Here is an 18,131-nt window from a genome sequence, read left to right as displayed (position 1 = left end):
GTTCTATGTAACTACTCCACACTTATCCTTCATGGTTAAAGAGGTTTAAAGTTGAACTTAGTGATATCATAAAGTTCACTCAATGAATTCTTGAGGGGTTACATGGGATTGGAAATTTCAGAAAATCCAATTAAAAAATTTTTTTTTTATCTCGTAGAAATTAAGATTCAAAATTTCATTTCGAATCCTTCTTCCAAGTACAAGTAGTACTCACCTATTAACAGAAAATATTTGATTTTTTGATTTCAGATTAAGCTAGCATAAGTTATGTAGTCCATCACGAAAATACTGGGTCTCTGAAAACCAGTTCTGATCGGCTGAATTTTCAACATTTCTGGATGAAATTTTTGTGAAATAGCGTTCAAATATTGTTTTTTCATATGCCGTAACTTTGAAACAAATATTCTTTTATTATATTTTAAAACAATAGAGAAAATATGCTTTCTAGAACGCTCGAAACACATGTAACCCCTTAAGAATGGCGAAAATTGCGAATGCTATTCCTAACTTGAAATTTGTTATTGATAACTTTTTGAAAGCTTAAATCTTAAAATCATCAGTCATGCCTATTTATTTCAGTGCAAAGAAAAATGCAGTTTCTGGAAAAAATTATTCATTGTCGTCATAGAAAGTTGATTAATTTACATATACCTGTGTGTATATCTATCATAGACGATATTTCTTTCGAGGAATTTTTTGATTCAACCTTTTCTAGTAATTAAATAATATTATTATATATTTACTAGAGTGGTTCAAAATTAAAAGTTTTATTTTTGCTTTTACCTGGCGGTCCCTGAAATGTTCATGTTTCATGGAAACAAGATCCTCCGAAAAATGAACTCCAATCCAATAGGTCACTTTTTTAATTTTTTTCCCCGTAATTTAATACGGGAATAGCTCACTTTTGTTAGCGGTTGAAATACTGGTAAAGTATTTTAACGGACGAGATAAAAATCGGTAGTTTTCAGATGACTTTAATGAGTGTTATAATGATGATCACTACGCTTTGTTATAGAGGTTTGGAAAACTTGAATAATCAGCTTCAAGGATTTATCCTCGAATTTAAAAAATATGAAGTGGTTTACGAATATTTTAACTTTTAACGAAAAGTAAAATTTTTCCATGTCAGACGAATGGGAGATAAAAATCGAAATAGCGACCTGTTGGACTTGAGCTGAAGAGCTCATCTTCCGGAAGGATCTTTTTTCTGTCAAGCACTAACATTTGAAGGGATAAGAGCAAAAATATTACATTACGCATCAAGTACGGGAAATGCCTGTTTCGCGCTCGAGTTCCGTATACTATTTTTCCTAACATGTGTGCAAAATTCGAGACAACAACGGATAAAGACTATAACAATAACAATAATATCAAAACGTCCAGTAATACTAAAAAGTGCAATATTCTGGTAGAAGACTGAAAAGAAGAGATATAAGAGTAGGCATAGGTATGGATCGAGCACAAGTACCCCCCTAAAGAAATCGCAATAGTAAATTCGTAGAATCCGTGCCATTTTATTATTTCTGCGTCAAATGAAAAAGTATTAAAGTGTTTTTGTTCAGAATTGCATATGCAATGAGGCTGCCACGCAGCACGAAATATTTTAGAAACGTTTCAAAATTCGCGGAAATGTTATATTGTGGGGCCGTCCATTAATCACGTGATCTTTTTTTAAGCATTTTTCAACCCCCCCTCCCCCTTGGTGATACGTGGTGAGGTTTAAGACTACCCCCCCACCCCCCACCCAATATCCCGTGTATTTTTAGTATCTAAAAAAAATCTAAAATTTTTCAGAATATCTTAGAATATTATCCTAAGCACAGATATAAAATATAATCTTATCTTATTCTGATATTAAGGACCATGATAAAAATGTCTAGATAGAAAGGTGAATAATGAAAAAATAAATACACGTGATATCGTATTACAACCCCCCCCCCTGTGACATCCCGTGATTTTTGTCAACCCCCCCCCCCCCCCCTTTCAAGCCTCACGCGATTAATGGACGGCCCCTGTACTCAAAATATTTCTGAAACATTTCAAAACTTGGGGAAATCTTATATTGCGCTTGAAATATTTCTGAAACGTTTCTGAAATACTGGAAATGTTGTATTGCAATTAAAATGTTTCAGATACGTTTCAGAAATAATCCTGAAATTGTGTCCGGAATCTGCAATGTTGTGACATTTCTGAAATGTTTCTGAAATATTTCGTGTCTTGTGGGCTGTTGAACCCTTTTCCTTGTTTGAAATACGTGGACCTCGATATTTGGAGATATATACGTCAAAGTAGAAATCGACCAGGGCATTAAGCGTATTCACAGCGGAATCAGCAGCTAGGCTGCTATCGGGTAGCTTGAAATTTTTGCTCTTCTCCCTCTCTCAACCCTTGACATGCATTTTGCTTTATATATTTTATACCAATAACGTAAGAAAGGGAAAATCGCCGATTCTAGGTAATTTAATAATCGATTGATTGATCAAATGCAGATTTACCATACTAGAATCAATGGTTATGCTAGTAATACGTAACTCATGTGCAGTCGAATTTTCTTCTCAACGGAGTCCATCTGTTGCCCGATTCGAAGAAACACATTTTTTCCAACATATGCTTGGAAAGTTTAGGTTTCGAAACTTGTGGAGCGTGTGTAAAATACCCTATTTCTGAACAATACGGTAAAATGACACTGGCGCATGCGCTTAGCTGAGATTCTCAATTTTACACACTATGGCTTTTTGGTGCACGCGCAGTTCCCGATAAACTTAGTTTCACGAAGTGACTATAGTACAAGATCCCGACTTAAATCGACCTTCCCTCATGGAGTTTTCTAATTATGTGATATGTACTATCTACACAAAAAATTCACATTGAAGTGGTGAGGGTGAGGTACGGGTGTTCCAGGAATTCAGAATATAATTCATATGAAGCTGTTGAAGTTGATGAGTATAATCATTTTATGAGAGCTATTTTTCCTAATTTTATTTAAATATACAGTGGTAAAAATATACATCATACATGTTGTATTTGTGTTATGACAAATTTATATACATACATTATATACAAATAAAAGATGTCAATTGACTATACGTTTGGTTGATTTATACAATAATTACACGAATAGACATTTTGTGCGGAAATCGATGATTTAGTGTGACAGGAATTGAATTTTTTCTCTTACTCTGTATAATGAAACATGTGCGCAAATCGTGAAATACATGAAGCAACTTCAACCTCAGGTTTTTCAAGAATTTTATGATGGTGATTGTTGACGATATATTTGGCAAGAACGAGTTTTCTCATGAAAACTAGACGGCTTAACCGAAAAGATCTTCAGTTTTTTGCGTAAGGCATGATCACTTGTTTTCGCGACATTTGATTTTGGATATCTCGAAAGACGACGAAGTTAGCAGCTGCCATTTCGAAACCAGAAATGTGATAGGTCCATCTTGGCGATAAGATCAGTGTCCCGTGCAAATTTCATCCAAACCGGTTCAGTGATTCAATGGGAATCCTGCTTACAAGGAATCCGTGCATCCACTTTTGAAGTACTTGCGAAGAAAAAAAACTACTCTACCTTCGATATCTGTCGAAAGAACTTGTACGAAATTTCTGACCTTCTCTTCTACTATAATTCTCCTGCCATTTATAAGTTTTCCAACTTCCATGGCAACCCTTGCTATTATCACAATAGTAAATGATAATACTCTTAATTATTGAAACGGAGTTATTGGCTTATGAGTGTAAATGAAGAGTATTTTTCGAGGATCATCGGTACGTCCACCGAACAAGTAAACATAAACAACTACAGTTAGAATTTCTATTCTTCAATGAGGTGCCAAATACGACTAAAACCATCTTTCACAATCACGATTTCATAAAAACGCTAATTTTGTTCTTATATTTGTTACTAGTAGTTTTTTTCTTTTTACAGGTATCCGATAGAGAATTTATCGAATCAAGCGATGAAAGATCGAAAGCGGACAGACTTCTGGATTCATTGAGTTCTTTCGATGAACATTTTACTTTACTTTGTTTGGAAGGTAAGAATTTTTTAAAGTTGAAAAACCTCGACGGTCCTTTCGATTTCTGTGCAACTGTTTCAGGTATTATCTCAGGTTCCACGTCAACATTATCGACATTACACGGTAGTTTCGGCTCGTATGACTCGCAGGAAGTTTTTTTCACCTCACCAACTTTTTCAACCATGGAACATTCGTTTCTTTCTGTATCTTGTAAAAATTTACACGGCTTTGATTTCTCAACTGCAGGTGTAGGTAAGGCAGTTGCTCTAAAATAATCAAAACATACAAATTCAGGTTACTGGGGTAGGCTTCGTACATTCAATAACCACATAACGAGCGAGTCAAACTCTTAATCCTAAGCGACATATTAAAAAATTACCATTTACCTTGTTTCACGACACCGAACATCTGGGGTTTTTATCGATTTGCTTAATTTTTCCCAAAAGTTGAAATTCTTGCTCTGTATGTTGAAATCTAATATGTGGTAATATCTCAATTGGACTGGTACCTCGCATCTCTTGTAAAAGCAGGGGATAATTTTACGCGCCCTTGTCTCTAAAATATAAATTTAAATAATTGGATTGGTAATTATAAGAATGTTAATAGCTTGTTTATTACATAAATCAAGGGCAGAATCTTACCTATTGCTTGTGCTTGAGTGAAATTGACGAAAAATTCGGTTACTGAACTTCTCACAAAATTGGGAGATAATATTGCAATTAATCTGTTACATCGTTCAGATATCAATTTCATTATTGCAGAATGTTCGAATGGAAGTCCAACTATAAAGTCTCGATCTTTTCTGCAAAGCTGGAAAAAAATTCAACATCACATTTATTGTAACGATGTAGTTTTAATTAAACATGAAAGGAATATCAAATTGTCAACATTATACTGTACCTTGAGTTCATATTTATCTTCCAGCTTTTCACACAATTCATCGACAAAATTGATGTCTTCTTCAGCGAATAAAAGAAATGCATCATACTGCTGTTTGCCTAAGCCTTGTGGCACTCGCCACAAATCATCTGAAATAAGCAACAAACACGTTAAGTAATAAAGACACTTTATAAAAAATCATATAACCTGGTTGCAGTTTATCTACTCGATTTGAAGTTAAGGTAACGTTACACAGAGTGACATAATACAATGGCAGAACGATACAGTAATGATATCCAGCTTTATATTAAAACTTACAACTATTCTTTAACAATTTTCCGAATTTTAACGAACACTGTGCAAGCCGTATCTAGACAAAATAGACAACTGTGTGAGAAATTATTGAAAGACTTACCGTATGTTATTATCTGTTCTTCAACATGGTTGTCAATAGCATTTGCCGATGTTAACGTTCTTTGGGAACATTGTTTATAGATCTGAGCATCTCTCTCTGTACATATAATTAAAAAAAATGAAACAAATTAAATTAATTTCTCGATGGTTTTGCCTCTACGTATTCAAAATATCGTATAATCTTCAGAGGCAGAATATTTTTTTTTGTAAGGAACTGTTTGATGTCCATGGTGCTAAGTATTTTCAAACACATTATGTGAAGTATTGTCTTTTACAATCAAATCTGTGTTCGTGAAGTTCTATTGATAACAAATGCGATCAAGTTTTAATACCTTCAATTACACCGTCCCACAAAAAAAAAAGTGGTCTGTACATTTGAACAGACCCACCTACCTTTATGTATTTTGACACGCTGAATCCGAGTCTGAGGTCCGTTTGGTCCGTACACCCTCAAAATTCTGAGAAAAGGGCATAAAACCGTGAAAAATGGAAACACTGCAGTTTTGGTGATCAAAAAAATGTCTAAATATAAATCATACAAGTTTTTTATGTGATTCGACCCCCTGAGTATAAATCTGAAGTTTATTTTGCCTGTAGGCCCTTAAAAATACAATTAAATTGCAAAAAATCCCTAAAAATTGCATTTACAGTAATAAAAAAATGGATTAAACATGATTAAATTCATTTCTCACATATTGTCATGCACTAAATCCAAATGAAAAACCTGTTAATGTGAATCAATCAGAAATTTACCAAAAATTGTTCAAAAAAACGTAGAAAGATAAGGTAAGGAACGAGCTTTATCGATAACAAGGGAAGTGGAATGTCAACATGATGGCAGATTTTTGCTGGACGCTGAAGAGAGAAATAACGAAGGACAATAAAAAACGAAATAGAAACCCGTTGCGTATGTCATTTGAAGGCAAAAGCGTTCGACACAAACAAAGAACATCTTGAAATCGATAAAGCTCATTCCTTACCTTATCTTTCTATGCTTTTTTGAACGATTTTTGGTAAATTTCTGACTGATTCACATTGACAGATTTTTTATTTGGATTTAGTACATCACAATATGTGAGAAATAAATTTAATCACGGTTAATCAATTTTTTTATTACTGTAAATACAATTTATAGCAATTTTTAGGGATTTTTTGCAATTGATTCATATTTTTAAGGGCCTAGAGGCAAAATAAACTTCAGATTTATACTCAACGGATCGAATCACATGTAAAACTTATAATGATTTGTATTTAAAATTTGTTTTTCATCACCAAAACTGCAGTGTTTCCATTTCTTTTTTACATTTTTTTGCACTTTTCTGAAAATTTTGAGGGTGTACGGACCAAACAGACCTCAGATTCGGATTCAGCGCGTCAAAATACATATAGGTAAGTGGGTCTGTTCAAATGTACAAACCACTTTTTTTTTGTGGGCCGGTGTTCTTTATATTTGCATCATGTCTTTATTCGTACGTTTTGTATTGTTATTAGAAATTGGATACTGGACTACTTAGACTGGTTCGATAATCTTTCAGAGTTCTCCAAATTGAAAATGTATGTTTTGCAAGCAATTTTAGGGTCTCGGTTTTTTTAGACTGGATACTGAGTTATATTTTCAGAACTTTTGGAAAAATAAGAGAATAATACGCGGTATCTGGTTTCTTCATTTCAATAATACATGACGTCTGATTATATGAGTTAGATAAATGATGTTTAGTACAATCGGAGCGTACAGAAATTTGACCGATTTCTATTCAAGTCTGACGTAGAAGTGGCAATTTCTTAATGGTTACAGTGGACAATTCTTTTTTCGACGTATTTTTTTAAATATAATAAACGTCACAAATTTTAAACATGTCTGGTAATCTGTAGAAATTCAAGGGGTTAAAATTCATTGTTTACACTGATTCCCAAAAGAATAAATATTCACAGTCTGGGATAAGCATTCGGTTTCAAGTAAAATATATTTTCAAGGAGTAAAGAATAACAGCTGTCGTCTGGCTTTGTATTTTGATCAGGTAGAAGATAATCCGCAAAATAATGTCAAACTGGCAGAAAACAAATAATGTAAATACTTTGGTACATACATTGTAAAACAGTTGAGCAACTGTTTGTGAAGTTTGTAACAACTCTATTTGATGAAGGTGGATCACAAAGTTTTAGGAGAAAGCAGTCAGCGCATTAAAATTAGCATACCATACAGATATGATTGAAATGCAACAATTCATTATTCTTATAATTACCACCTATAACTTGAGCTGAAGTTGAGGCGATGCCAAAAAGAGTGCGTAATGCGTTATTATTGATTGCTAATGATGGTTGAATATAGAGCCGGAACTTTACAGATTTGTTTATCAGCAAATTAGTAAAAATTCAACTTACAAAACACATTCAATCAAAAAGGTATAAGGCATTTTGAATGAGAATACCCAAGCAATTGTCTTTGTGTAAAACAAAACTTTTTTGGGGTATTTTTATTCGGTATTATATGTGAGTTGCATTGTTTGCATCATTTTCACATTAACGGTATGTAGGCTTTGATAACAGTCAAAGTAAGTGGCATTTAACACGGTCAGTTAAGACTGACATTCGCTTGATTAATATGAAAAAAATACATTCCTTTCATAAAATCTTGATTTATTTTTATTGGAAGTTTATTGTCAACTCCCTCAAGGGATAGAAAGAATAATTCTAAAACTACAGTGTGGAATCAAGACCCGTTTAGGCTGAAGTAAGTAAATATGAAACTAATCAATTATCGTTGTCTTTCTTTGATAGTTTCATGATGTGCCAATTTCAATACGTATGACGTTTATTTCTAAAACTCAGTCCGTCACAAATCATTGCTCAACTATTTTACAAAATTGATTTTCCCAGGTATTTACATTCATCGTTCTTCGGTCAGTTTTACATTGTATAGTAGATTACCTTTCATCTGATCAAAACACGAAAGGTAGGCTTCAGATATTATCTTTCTGTCGTTTGAAATTAGTTTTACATGAAAAATTATTTTAGATTTTGAAAAATGAATCTTTCAAGTATCAATGACAAATAAACTTGATTACGCGACCTTACTAGACATATGATCACTACCTAGCTTTGACTTATGATGCTGTAAGTTACTATTTTGCTGGAGATTAGAAATCATTGCATTAACATAAGTTTGTAATTAGTAATGTTCAAATAATGACAATTTCCGAAAAATTGCTATTTGGCAACTTGAGGACTGGTTGGTAGGAGTCATGATTACAAAATAACTATGCTTTACGTTGCGCTTTATGGTTAACAGCTTAGTGATGTTCTGACAATTCAAGAGTTTTGGAATAACAAATTTTTCTAACACTTTGATATGCCAGTGTCGTGAACTTCAACCTGGTGAGTGAATTACAACTTTGGAAACTTTTAATGTCAATTGTAACTTTGAATTCAGATTCTATGTAGCTCGCTTATCAAGGGTGGTAACAATTTTAGTCAAATGAAATTCTCTGACTTTCCCTGTAAAAAATTCAGAATTTCCTGATCTTTTACCACAAAACTTGGATAATGTTGGGCAGCTTTTACGACAAAAAGCTCTAGAAATTGTACACTTTCAATACATAAATTCAGATTCAAAAATACGTAGTATTGCTTCGTTTCATACAAATAATTAATAATTGAAGAATATCATTCCCGAAAGTTAACTTAATTAACTGAATTTACGAAGCATAGTTGAAGTTTAAAAAGAATTTATAAAAAAAGTAAATCTTTTATTGTGGTTCATCATAATTCCCTGACTATTCCTGGTTTCCACAGTCTGTCGTCACCCTGTTATCGATGGTGTTGAAGTATGCACACTTTTCACACATAGACCTCATCTACATTGATATACAGTTCATTCATTTTTATAACCCTACACAAACTTCACATATAAAAAAACTTCACCAAGCGATTGAACTATGGAATGCTGTACTTTAACATGGTGGCCACTTTTTTCGGAAAAAAATTCCAGACTTTTTCCTGACTTTTCCTAACCAGTTGTCCAATTTTCCCTGGCTAAAGTTCTTATTGTTTTTATTGGTGCTAGAAGTCCCCAGTTATTAATTTCATTTCAATGTACATTCATTAGGAAATTTAACCATTTCAGGAAAAATTACATGAAAACACATCTAAATATAGATATTAGGGTGGTCCATATTCAGGGCTCCGCTGAATCCTCATCATTCGCCCCCAAAATCAGCTCCAAATAATTGAACAAGAATGCTCCGTTTTTTTTCGCATTCCTCTCTCAACTCTAATCCTTCCCACCAAGACAGTGGATATCCCAATTTAAAATATACGTATTCCAGCCGCACTCTCAGCATAAATTTGATTGTACGAGTAATTTTTTTTTTAAATCTCTAACCGGAATATTTCAGTGGGCATTGATGCTGTCTGATAAAAAATTTGTATTACCATTCAAGGCAATTTGGAAGAATTGTACAGCCTCTAAATCGGACTTTGTTTTTCATTTAGTGGGTGTGCAATTCGTCTGGATTACCTGTACGATGATGTGAATTTTTTTTCAGTAGTAGCACTATGCCTACAAAAATCTCGCAGTTGCAGATTGTTTTAACCGTTTTTACTCTTACAATAAAATACATACTGAGAATATTGCCGAAATTCGTATATTTTAAATGAATAAATGAGAGGTTAGAGAGAAAAAAATCTGAAAAAATTGGGGAATTCTTTTTGAATTATTTGACATCGATTGGGGAGGAGGAGGGGGGGGGTATGAAAAATTTGTCAACAGTCTCAATACGGATTACCCTAGTGTACACATACGTATATTGTACACGTATTATATACAATTATACACTGCGTGGTATTGTTCGAAATGCCCAAAGGTTTCACTTCTGTTGCATAGAGTTGTGAAACATGTTTTTGTTTTCAATAATGAATGAGAATTTTTTAATGTCCTTTCCAACTGTTCATTAGATGTTTGGTGATCTCTGTTTTTCCGTGACCAAGTTTGAAATTCTTTGACATTTCCATGATTCACTGACCAATTTTTTATTCCCCTGACAATTCCCAATTTTCCTGGTTTCCCCTGACAGTGCTCACCCTGTTTAATAGCTGTATCCAGAATAGATGAGTAATGCAGACGAAAAGATTGAAGTTAACCATAAAGCATACAAAATATACATAAATTAACGTTTTGAATTGCTACTTCAAACCAGGCATATCTGGTGTAAACAAAAATCTAGATCATAACAGAGCCATGAAACCTTATCAATTTTGGATCCATAGATTTCAGTGATAACTGATTAATTCACACAGCCTCTGATTAGTAGAAGGAAACATTGCAGGCAGTGTAAGCTTTTATGTCAGAAGTGAATTTGGAGCTAACAAGATTAGTCTCAAGAATGGCAGTCACATAACAAGACCATCAGAACCAATGTTACGAATATGTAGAACATTCGAAATTACCCATGATTCTTTGTGATTCCAATGGCCACTCTTCGTATTAACCACTCAGCAAACTGTGATTACAGCTTGCTGACAAATTCTAGACCCACTGGGCCATCACACTAACAACATAAAGACTGAATCTCCTGCAAACAACTGTAGAGATACAAAATTGGAAAAATATCGGAGAAGCAAATAGTCCGCCTAACATGAATCATCCACTTGAATCAAGGCGGCACGCATAAAAACCAGAAATTGACTGTACCAACCCATTAGAGCGGCTGTATCGTCGATGACGTCCCATCTCTCCAATTTTTCCAACAATGCTTGAAATGTAGCAAACATAAGACCTTGACTTTTCTTCTGTATTATGCTCAAAATATATCCACACGGATCTGACTTGGATGACAGATTGGGTAGGTCCACGCTATCGAAAACCGCCAGTTCCGCCAATCCTCTCCAATCTCTAATAAAGAATGACAGACAGTTAGCAATAGCTTTTCGACGCAAGTGTAATAATAAATTTGAAACTTTCGTTATTAGTTAGTCAGGCAGAAGTAAAATAAAGCGGTGGGTTTTCTGAAAAAAAAAAAAAAAATATTGAGTGAGGTAAGAAAAAAAAGGGCCAAGTTAGGTTATGTTGAGCCAGATTATGTTGTAGAAGGATCTTGGATACATAGGTCTTGTATTAAAAACAAATATATGATGCCAACGTTTCGACTCTCGGATTGGAGTCATCCTCAGAACAATCTTCAATACATCTATCAAAAAACAAATACGTACAAATATCTTGCTCGTGATGGCAAGAATGTATGATAGAACAACTAACCGTGGCAAAATTTCAATATAGGCTTATCCATAATACGAAGGGTGGCCTCGTATTAACACACAGATACAGAGAAACGGGATGAACATGCCCATCACGTGCTAAAAACCGGAATTAGAACGGAACTTAATGATATATATAATGAAAATATGGATGTCGAGTAAGGGAAATTAACCTTGTATTGCGTAATCAATTAATAGACAAACTGAAAAAATGTCAGTCTATAAAACAGTGCCTTGTTATATCAGTTGTCTCTTCTTCCTTATTTCCCATCGCTCCATTGAAGTTATTGTTGATAAAAACGGCGAACCAATTTCTGTCCAAAGGTTGTTACGAAAAGCGAATTGGATACGAGTAAATAGAAATACATTACTTGTAGAGAGTGAACATAGATAATAAGGAAGAAAATAAATAGAGACATAGAAAAAGTGTAAGACAAGGTAGACCAGTAAATTTTGACTGGTTCGCCGTTTTTATCAACAATATCTTCAATGGAGCAATGGAGAAATAAGGAAGAAGAGACAACTAATATAACGAGACACTGTTTTATAGACTGACATTTTTTCACTTTGTCTATTAATTGATTATGCGATATAAAATTACTTTTCCTTACTCGATGTCCATATTTTCATTATATATATCATTAAGTTCCGTTCTAATTCTGGTTTTTAGCACGTGATGGGCATTTCCATCCTGTTTTTCTGTTTCTGTTTTATTGTAAGGCCACCCTTCGTATCATGGATAAGCCTAAATTGAAATTTTGCCAAGGTTAGTTGTTCTATCATACATTCTTGCCGTCATCAGCAAGATATTTGTACATATTTGTTTTTTAATAGATGTATTAAAGATTGTCCTGAGGATGACTCCAATCTGAGAGTCGAAACGTTGACATTATATATTTGTTGTTAATACAAGACCTATATATCCAAGATCCTTCTGCAACATTCAAACCACGAGGTCAAGATTATTTCTACATGAGCTAGATTATATGAATAACCTTACCACAAAGTTGAAAATTTTATGCGTTGCAATTCATTACCTTGGCAATCCGTTGTCTGCTGGCAAGCATTTTGTAGGATTAAGTAACGACGAAATTGATTCCTTGGTCGTATCCGAGAGAGCAACAATTGGCACCGTTGAAAAGTCCGTCATAGCAGGATAAGTTAACCTCGAAATCTCGTGATTTCCGTCTTCTGAGCTTCTGATCGTACACTGACACTGACTGATAATTAGGCCAAACAGTCGCGTATTTTCATCTCACGGAGGTTAACCACAGAGCTTCAACATAGACCTGGAGGGAGTTTCTTCTTTTTCTTCCGTGTGACTATAACCCCGAAGAGGATATGCCAGGATACTCCTTGTTTACTCCTGAGTTGTCACAAGAGTTTTAATAAATGTGTTTCTTTCGCAGTAATTGCTTAACGTGAAAGAATGATCCTCCAAGGCGTAGTCCAAAGAGTATAAATGCGCATGTGTTAATCAACAGGTGAGTTTCCTCCCACCTTACGATTCGCACCCAGCAGGTGGTTTGCGGCTGGGGAGAGAAGCGATTGCACAGCAATGAAAATACTGAACGAACACAGGCATGTATATAAGTGAGATATTCGAGTAGGCGTGCATTAGTGTAGTTGTAGATTAAGATTGTTTTCAACAATGGAGTCTGTCATGACAAGGATCGCTTGGAATGAACATTTTCAAAACAGTTTTTGTAAATTGGTACGAGTGTTACGTCTCAGCCGATAACTACGGCGGCGCCTTACCTTACCGTCGAGCAGTTACCATAAGAGAGTGTTATGCACTCTTACCATAGTTCTTAGTCCAATACCGACATACACCGTTACCATCGTAACGTGCAATTCTGTTATATCGATACTTCTTACACGCCACATTGCCCGTTATTTCATGAGGCAAGCTCATATCCGTGAAGCATTTCACGTATATACAATAATTTACGAACTCAACTGTAACGACTCAAAGTAATAAACACTTGCGATAGATTTCAATGTCATTACCCAGTTAAGTACCCTCGTAGACTAAACGGGTATTACTCATCAAATTCCGAAATTTAAGTCCCGAGTCATTAGTGCTAAGTCACATGCATTCATTACCGATGTAACGTTTTTATTTAAATGAAAGTTATTGACACTTAGATTGTTGAAAACGAAACCGAGATATCGTCATAGAAAAAAAATATTTGCTCGATTTATTGCTCTAAAACACATTTCCTCATCGAGGACATAAAAAAAAGTGCGTGTGTCAGCTCCGACGCACGACTGGAGTTTACTCCTTACGAACGATAATTATAATATATATCCAATAGAAAAAGAAAGTAAATGAACGCATCTTCCAAAATGATAAGAGAAACAAACATTTATCTGTAATTATTCGGATTATTTATATTACTTCAAAAATTTCCAAATTTTGAGTGCATATTCGTAATAAGTGACCGCAAAAACCCCTGAGTACCAACTTTCGTTCCCGTCAAACGACTTTTTACATTTTCGGTCCGCCATATTGGATCCGCCATCTTGAATTTCTAACTTTTGAGTGCGGGTCCGTAATTGGCGACTCCGAAAACTTTCGAGTGCCAACTTTCGCTTTCGTCAAGCGACTTTTTGCGTTTTGGTCCGCCATATTGGATCCGCCATCTTGAATTTTTAACTTTTGAGTGCGGATTCATAATCATCGACTTCGAAAACCCCTGAGTACGAACTTTCGCTCTTGTCAAACGACTTTTTGCACGTTTGGCCCGCCATATTGAATCCGCTATCTTGAATGTTCAAGTTTTGAGTGCAGAATCGTAATCAGCGACCCCAGAAACCCTCGAGTACAAAATTCAAGTCGATAGTAAGTAAGGAAAAATGTGTGCCGCTTAGGGTTAATATAAGCAATGAAATAATATATAAATATAAAATATATTAAATCAATTAATCAAAAATAATAAAAACACTAAATAAAAGATCTAGTTGTTCGTATTTGAAATGTATATTATTCATAAATGTAAACGATAAGCTTACCAATTAACCGCATCCATGTGTTTTTCGGATTCTTCTTCATTATCATCTAAATCAATTCTTTCCATATTTTCAAATATTTTGACGTGATAACGTCACGTCTCATAAATTCATCCGCATGCACACAACACGCACGTACAGACATGCGCGCACATTCAACTCTCAGACCAGAGGTAATGAACTATACAGTGAGACTACGAAGCACCGTACAAAGAGGAGACCCCGAGTATAGGATACGTTGTGCAATGTATTCCACCTCATTCTTTTGCACGTTCAACATATATATTTGTCTCTTTCTATAACGCCTCAAGTTTTCGGGTTGCACTTGATTTTACTCCTCATATAATTTCCGTACCGGGCCCTATAACTCAAAGCGTTTCTTAAGGAGTAAACTCCAATAATAAAAACAATGTTCATCTCAAATAATAATATTCTTATTGATTAAATATTACTAAAATATTCGAAAATAAGTGGTTATTGTATGTTAAACCTTTTATTGCACTACGATAAGTACATAAAACTGATAATCAATTTTAAATGTATGTCTTGCAGGATAAAATCATTCCCTCACCGTGTTACGGATATTCGGTTTATGATTGCATGGAATGAGATTTGTGAACGCAATCTCAAGTTTTTAAAACCTGGCAACACTTCTAATATGTCAATATGGCATTTTTTTTCAACATTGAAATGACTTTGTACAAAAAAGCATTTGGTTGAAATTATTTAAGAATTACATTTTTCTTTGTCATTCCGTATATAAAGGTGAATCATTAGGCGTTCTCCACCAACTCTGCAATTTATTTTTATCCTCTCGGATCTGTTATAATCAGTTACGTAGTAGTACTACTTTCTGTGAATTTTTTCAGATTTTTTAATTTACTCGTTTAGGAAATGGTTTTCTTCTAAGCCCATATATCATGGAAGTTTAAAGTCGGGCAAAAAAATTTTAAAGTATATAAGTTGAGTTTTTCCATGAACTATTTAATGCAATATATATTATATTTTGGATGACATCAAAAAGGCTATTTTTAGAGAAAGAAATAGATTTTTTTTTCATTCAATGCAACATCTTTGATTTCGCTGTAAATTTCACAGGCTATTTGGCAGTGTATTGGGAACTTATAAAAAACTCGGCATTATGGAACTCGACGTTCTTGCCGAGTAGAAAAAATATTTTACCGAGAAACGAGAATTAAGTCTGAGTGTTGAAGGTGAATTAATCTGAATTTCACTCTTTCATGAACTATTTGATGCGATGTATGTTATATTTTGATAACATCATGTATCGCAACATATATATTATTAAATAATTAATGGAAAGGAGAAACTCAGATGTACCTTAATTCAGCATTCTCGGTAAAATATTTTTTCTCCTCGACAATAATGCCGAGTTCCACGATGCCAATTTTTTTGTACGTTCCCAATACACCGCTAAAAATCCTGTTAAATTTACAGCGGAATCAACGGTGTCGCTTTAGAAGTAAAAAAAATGTAATTTCTTTCGCCGAAAATAACCTTTTCGATACTATAAAAAACACAACATGTATTGCATTAAATGGTAGATGAAGAAACGTAACTTTTTTATGGTGCAATTTTTATTGTACGACTTCAAACTTCTATGACATATGGGTATAAAAAAAAAAACGGTTCCCGAAAGAATAAATTGAAGAATCTGAAAAAATCACAGAGAGTACTTTTAAGTAGTCGTACTACATAGCCAATTACGGAACAGATCCGAAAGGATAAAAAAAGTGGCTGAGTTGGTGGAGAACGGCCCATATATGCGTATGCTTTAATACTTCTTATTGGGTTTTGGAGAGCAAAATGCATATAAAAAATTCTGAAGAAATATGTGGTTATATGCCCGTGTTTTCTGAAGCTATTGTTTGAATTCAAGTCATTCCCTCATCGCATTTGAAGGTGAGAGGATGACGGTTGTATGAGGAAATGATTTATACAATATTATATATTAATAACTTTTTAATAAACTAGTTGTTTGGACTTCTTTATTATATTTCTTCAGCTTATACAGCATTTTTTTAAAATTTTAACAGATATATGGCGAAAAAAATGACAAGACAAAAGAAGCGAATCCCTTATTTTATAATTATTTCAAACTCATTTTTCTATTTGTTATCAAGAAAAATATTGCAGACCATTACGTTTGAATAGACCTCATTTAGTAAAACTTCGGATATCTGCGAAAAAAAATGTTTTATTCAGTACAAAAGATTTTGGTAAAATCCGAACTAAAATTGCGGAATTTGTTGAGAAATACCCAAGTATAGGAAACACGGGAAGAGAAATCATGGACACATATCGCTGGGATTCGTAATCAGCGACCTCGAAAACCCTCCGGCCTCTTGTACTTATTATCTTCAAAATCAAACATCATTCTATTAAATATGTTCACCTTAGTTGATGTGGCATTTTGTTTACAATATTTTTTACTTCGGATCCGTAATCAGCGACCTTGAAAACCCTTGATTACAACACCTTGTTTGTATAGAAGTTTATTTAAGGTTTACTTCTCCTTTTTGGGACTTCATTCCACTGTGCCACCCCCCCCCCCCCCCCCCCCCCCCCAATGTGGTTCATCTATCTGTAACTATTTTGCTTCGGCTTTGTGACAAATTAGATCTTCAAATGTAAAGGCTCATTTTGATGGACCAATGTTACGACAAATATTTTTTCACAATCTAACATTACCCGAAAATGTTGCACACCGATAAAATTACGGTCACAGACGGATAATCAGGGTGAAAATGCCTTTTGCGAATATCTGAATGATATTTTATGGATAAGTAGGTACATATACGGAAATTGATTCTGCGACAGCTAATTTTTCCTAAAACTTACTGAGCGGCGCGCTACCGGCTGACATTCTCCAATTGCAAGTTATTGCCAAAGTGGCTAGGAGAAAAATTACCTGTCGCAAAAGGAATTTCCACAAGTGTACTATTGAAGTACAAGGACTCTAAAGGTATCAGACCTGGACCTATAGGTTTTTGAGAAGAGAAAAAATAATTTTGCTCTCGGAATTGACATAACTAATTTGATTGAAAATTTGATATGTTAATTAGAGAGTCAAGAGATTTTATAGACACAATGGACAGATTTTTAGTTTATTTATCTTTATGCTCGAAAAATGTCACAGTACACAGCAAAAATTTGAGAGAAAATAATTTTTTCTTATCATGAATTTAATAACTTTGGAATTTGTCTATTGTATCTACAAAAAACTCTTGACTTTCTCAATAATATAATTAATTTTCAAGTAAATTGGTCTAGTCAATCCTGATAAAAAAATTGTTTCGATATTTTTATTGCACATTTTTTTTCTCCATATCTAATTGAAATTGAGGTTTGATACTTTTATGATCTTAGTATTTTAACAGTACCAATTTACCCATAGAATATTATTCAGATATTCGCAAGAAACATTTTTACTCTCCTTTACCCCTATGGTCTTCTTAAAACTATCTCAACAACGTAAAGTATGGTGCCACCAATCTTTCAATTATTATTTTACTAGAGTTCTCATTTGAA

At 34.1% G+C, this 18,131-nt stretch overlaps 1 protein-coding gene across 1 annotated transcript; it reads right to left on the bottom strand.

The window, feature by feature from the left end:
- Nucleotides 1-2,964: 2,964 nt before the first annotated feature.
- LOC124305028 (myeloid differentiation primary response protein MyD88-like) lies at nt 2,965-13,189 on the bottom strand. Its single transcript, XM_046763975.1, has 7 exons — nt 12,605-13,189; nt 11,009-11,205; nt 5,317-5,412; nt 4,923-5,050; nt 4,664-4,832; nt 4,409-4,577; nt 2,965-4,288 (listed from the first exon to the last, which is right to left on the bottom strand). Exons 1-7 carry the CDS (start codon nt 12,715-12,717, stop codon nt 3,865-3,867), a joined length of 1,296 nt encoding a protein of 431 aa, XP_046619931.1. The 5' UTR covers nt 12,718-13,189; the 3' UTR covers nt 2,965-3,864.
- Between the last annotated feature and the right edge of the window lie 4,942 nt (nt 13,190-18,131).

This window comes from Neodiprion virginianus, chromosome 5, assembly GCF_021901495.1.
Source record: "Neodiprion virginianus isolate iyNeoVirg1 chromosome 5, iyNeoVirg1.1, whole genome shotgun sequence".
NCBI lineage: Eukaryota > Metazoa > Arthropoda > Insecta > Hymenoptera > Diprionidae > Neodiprion > Neodiprion virginianus.
The sequence above is the reverse complement of the archived record's forward strand: the minus strand, read 5'-3'. Positions and strand labels throughout refer to the sequence as shown.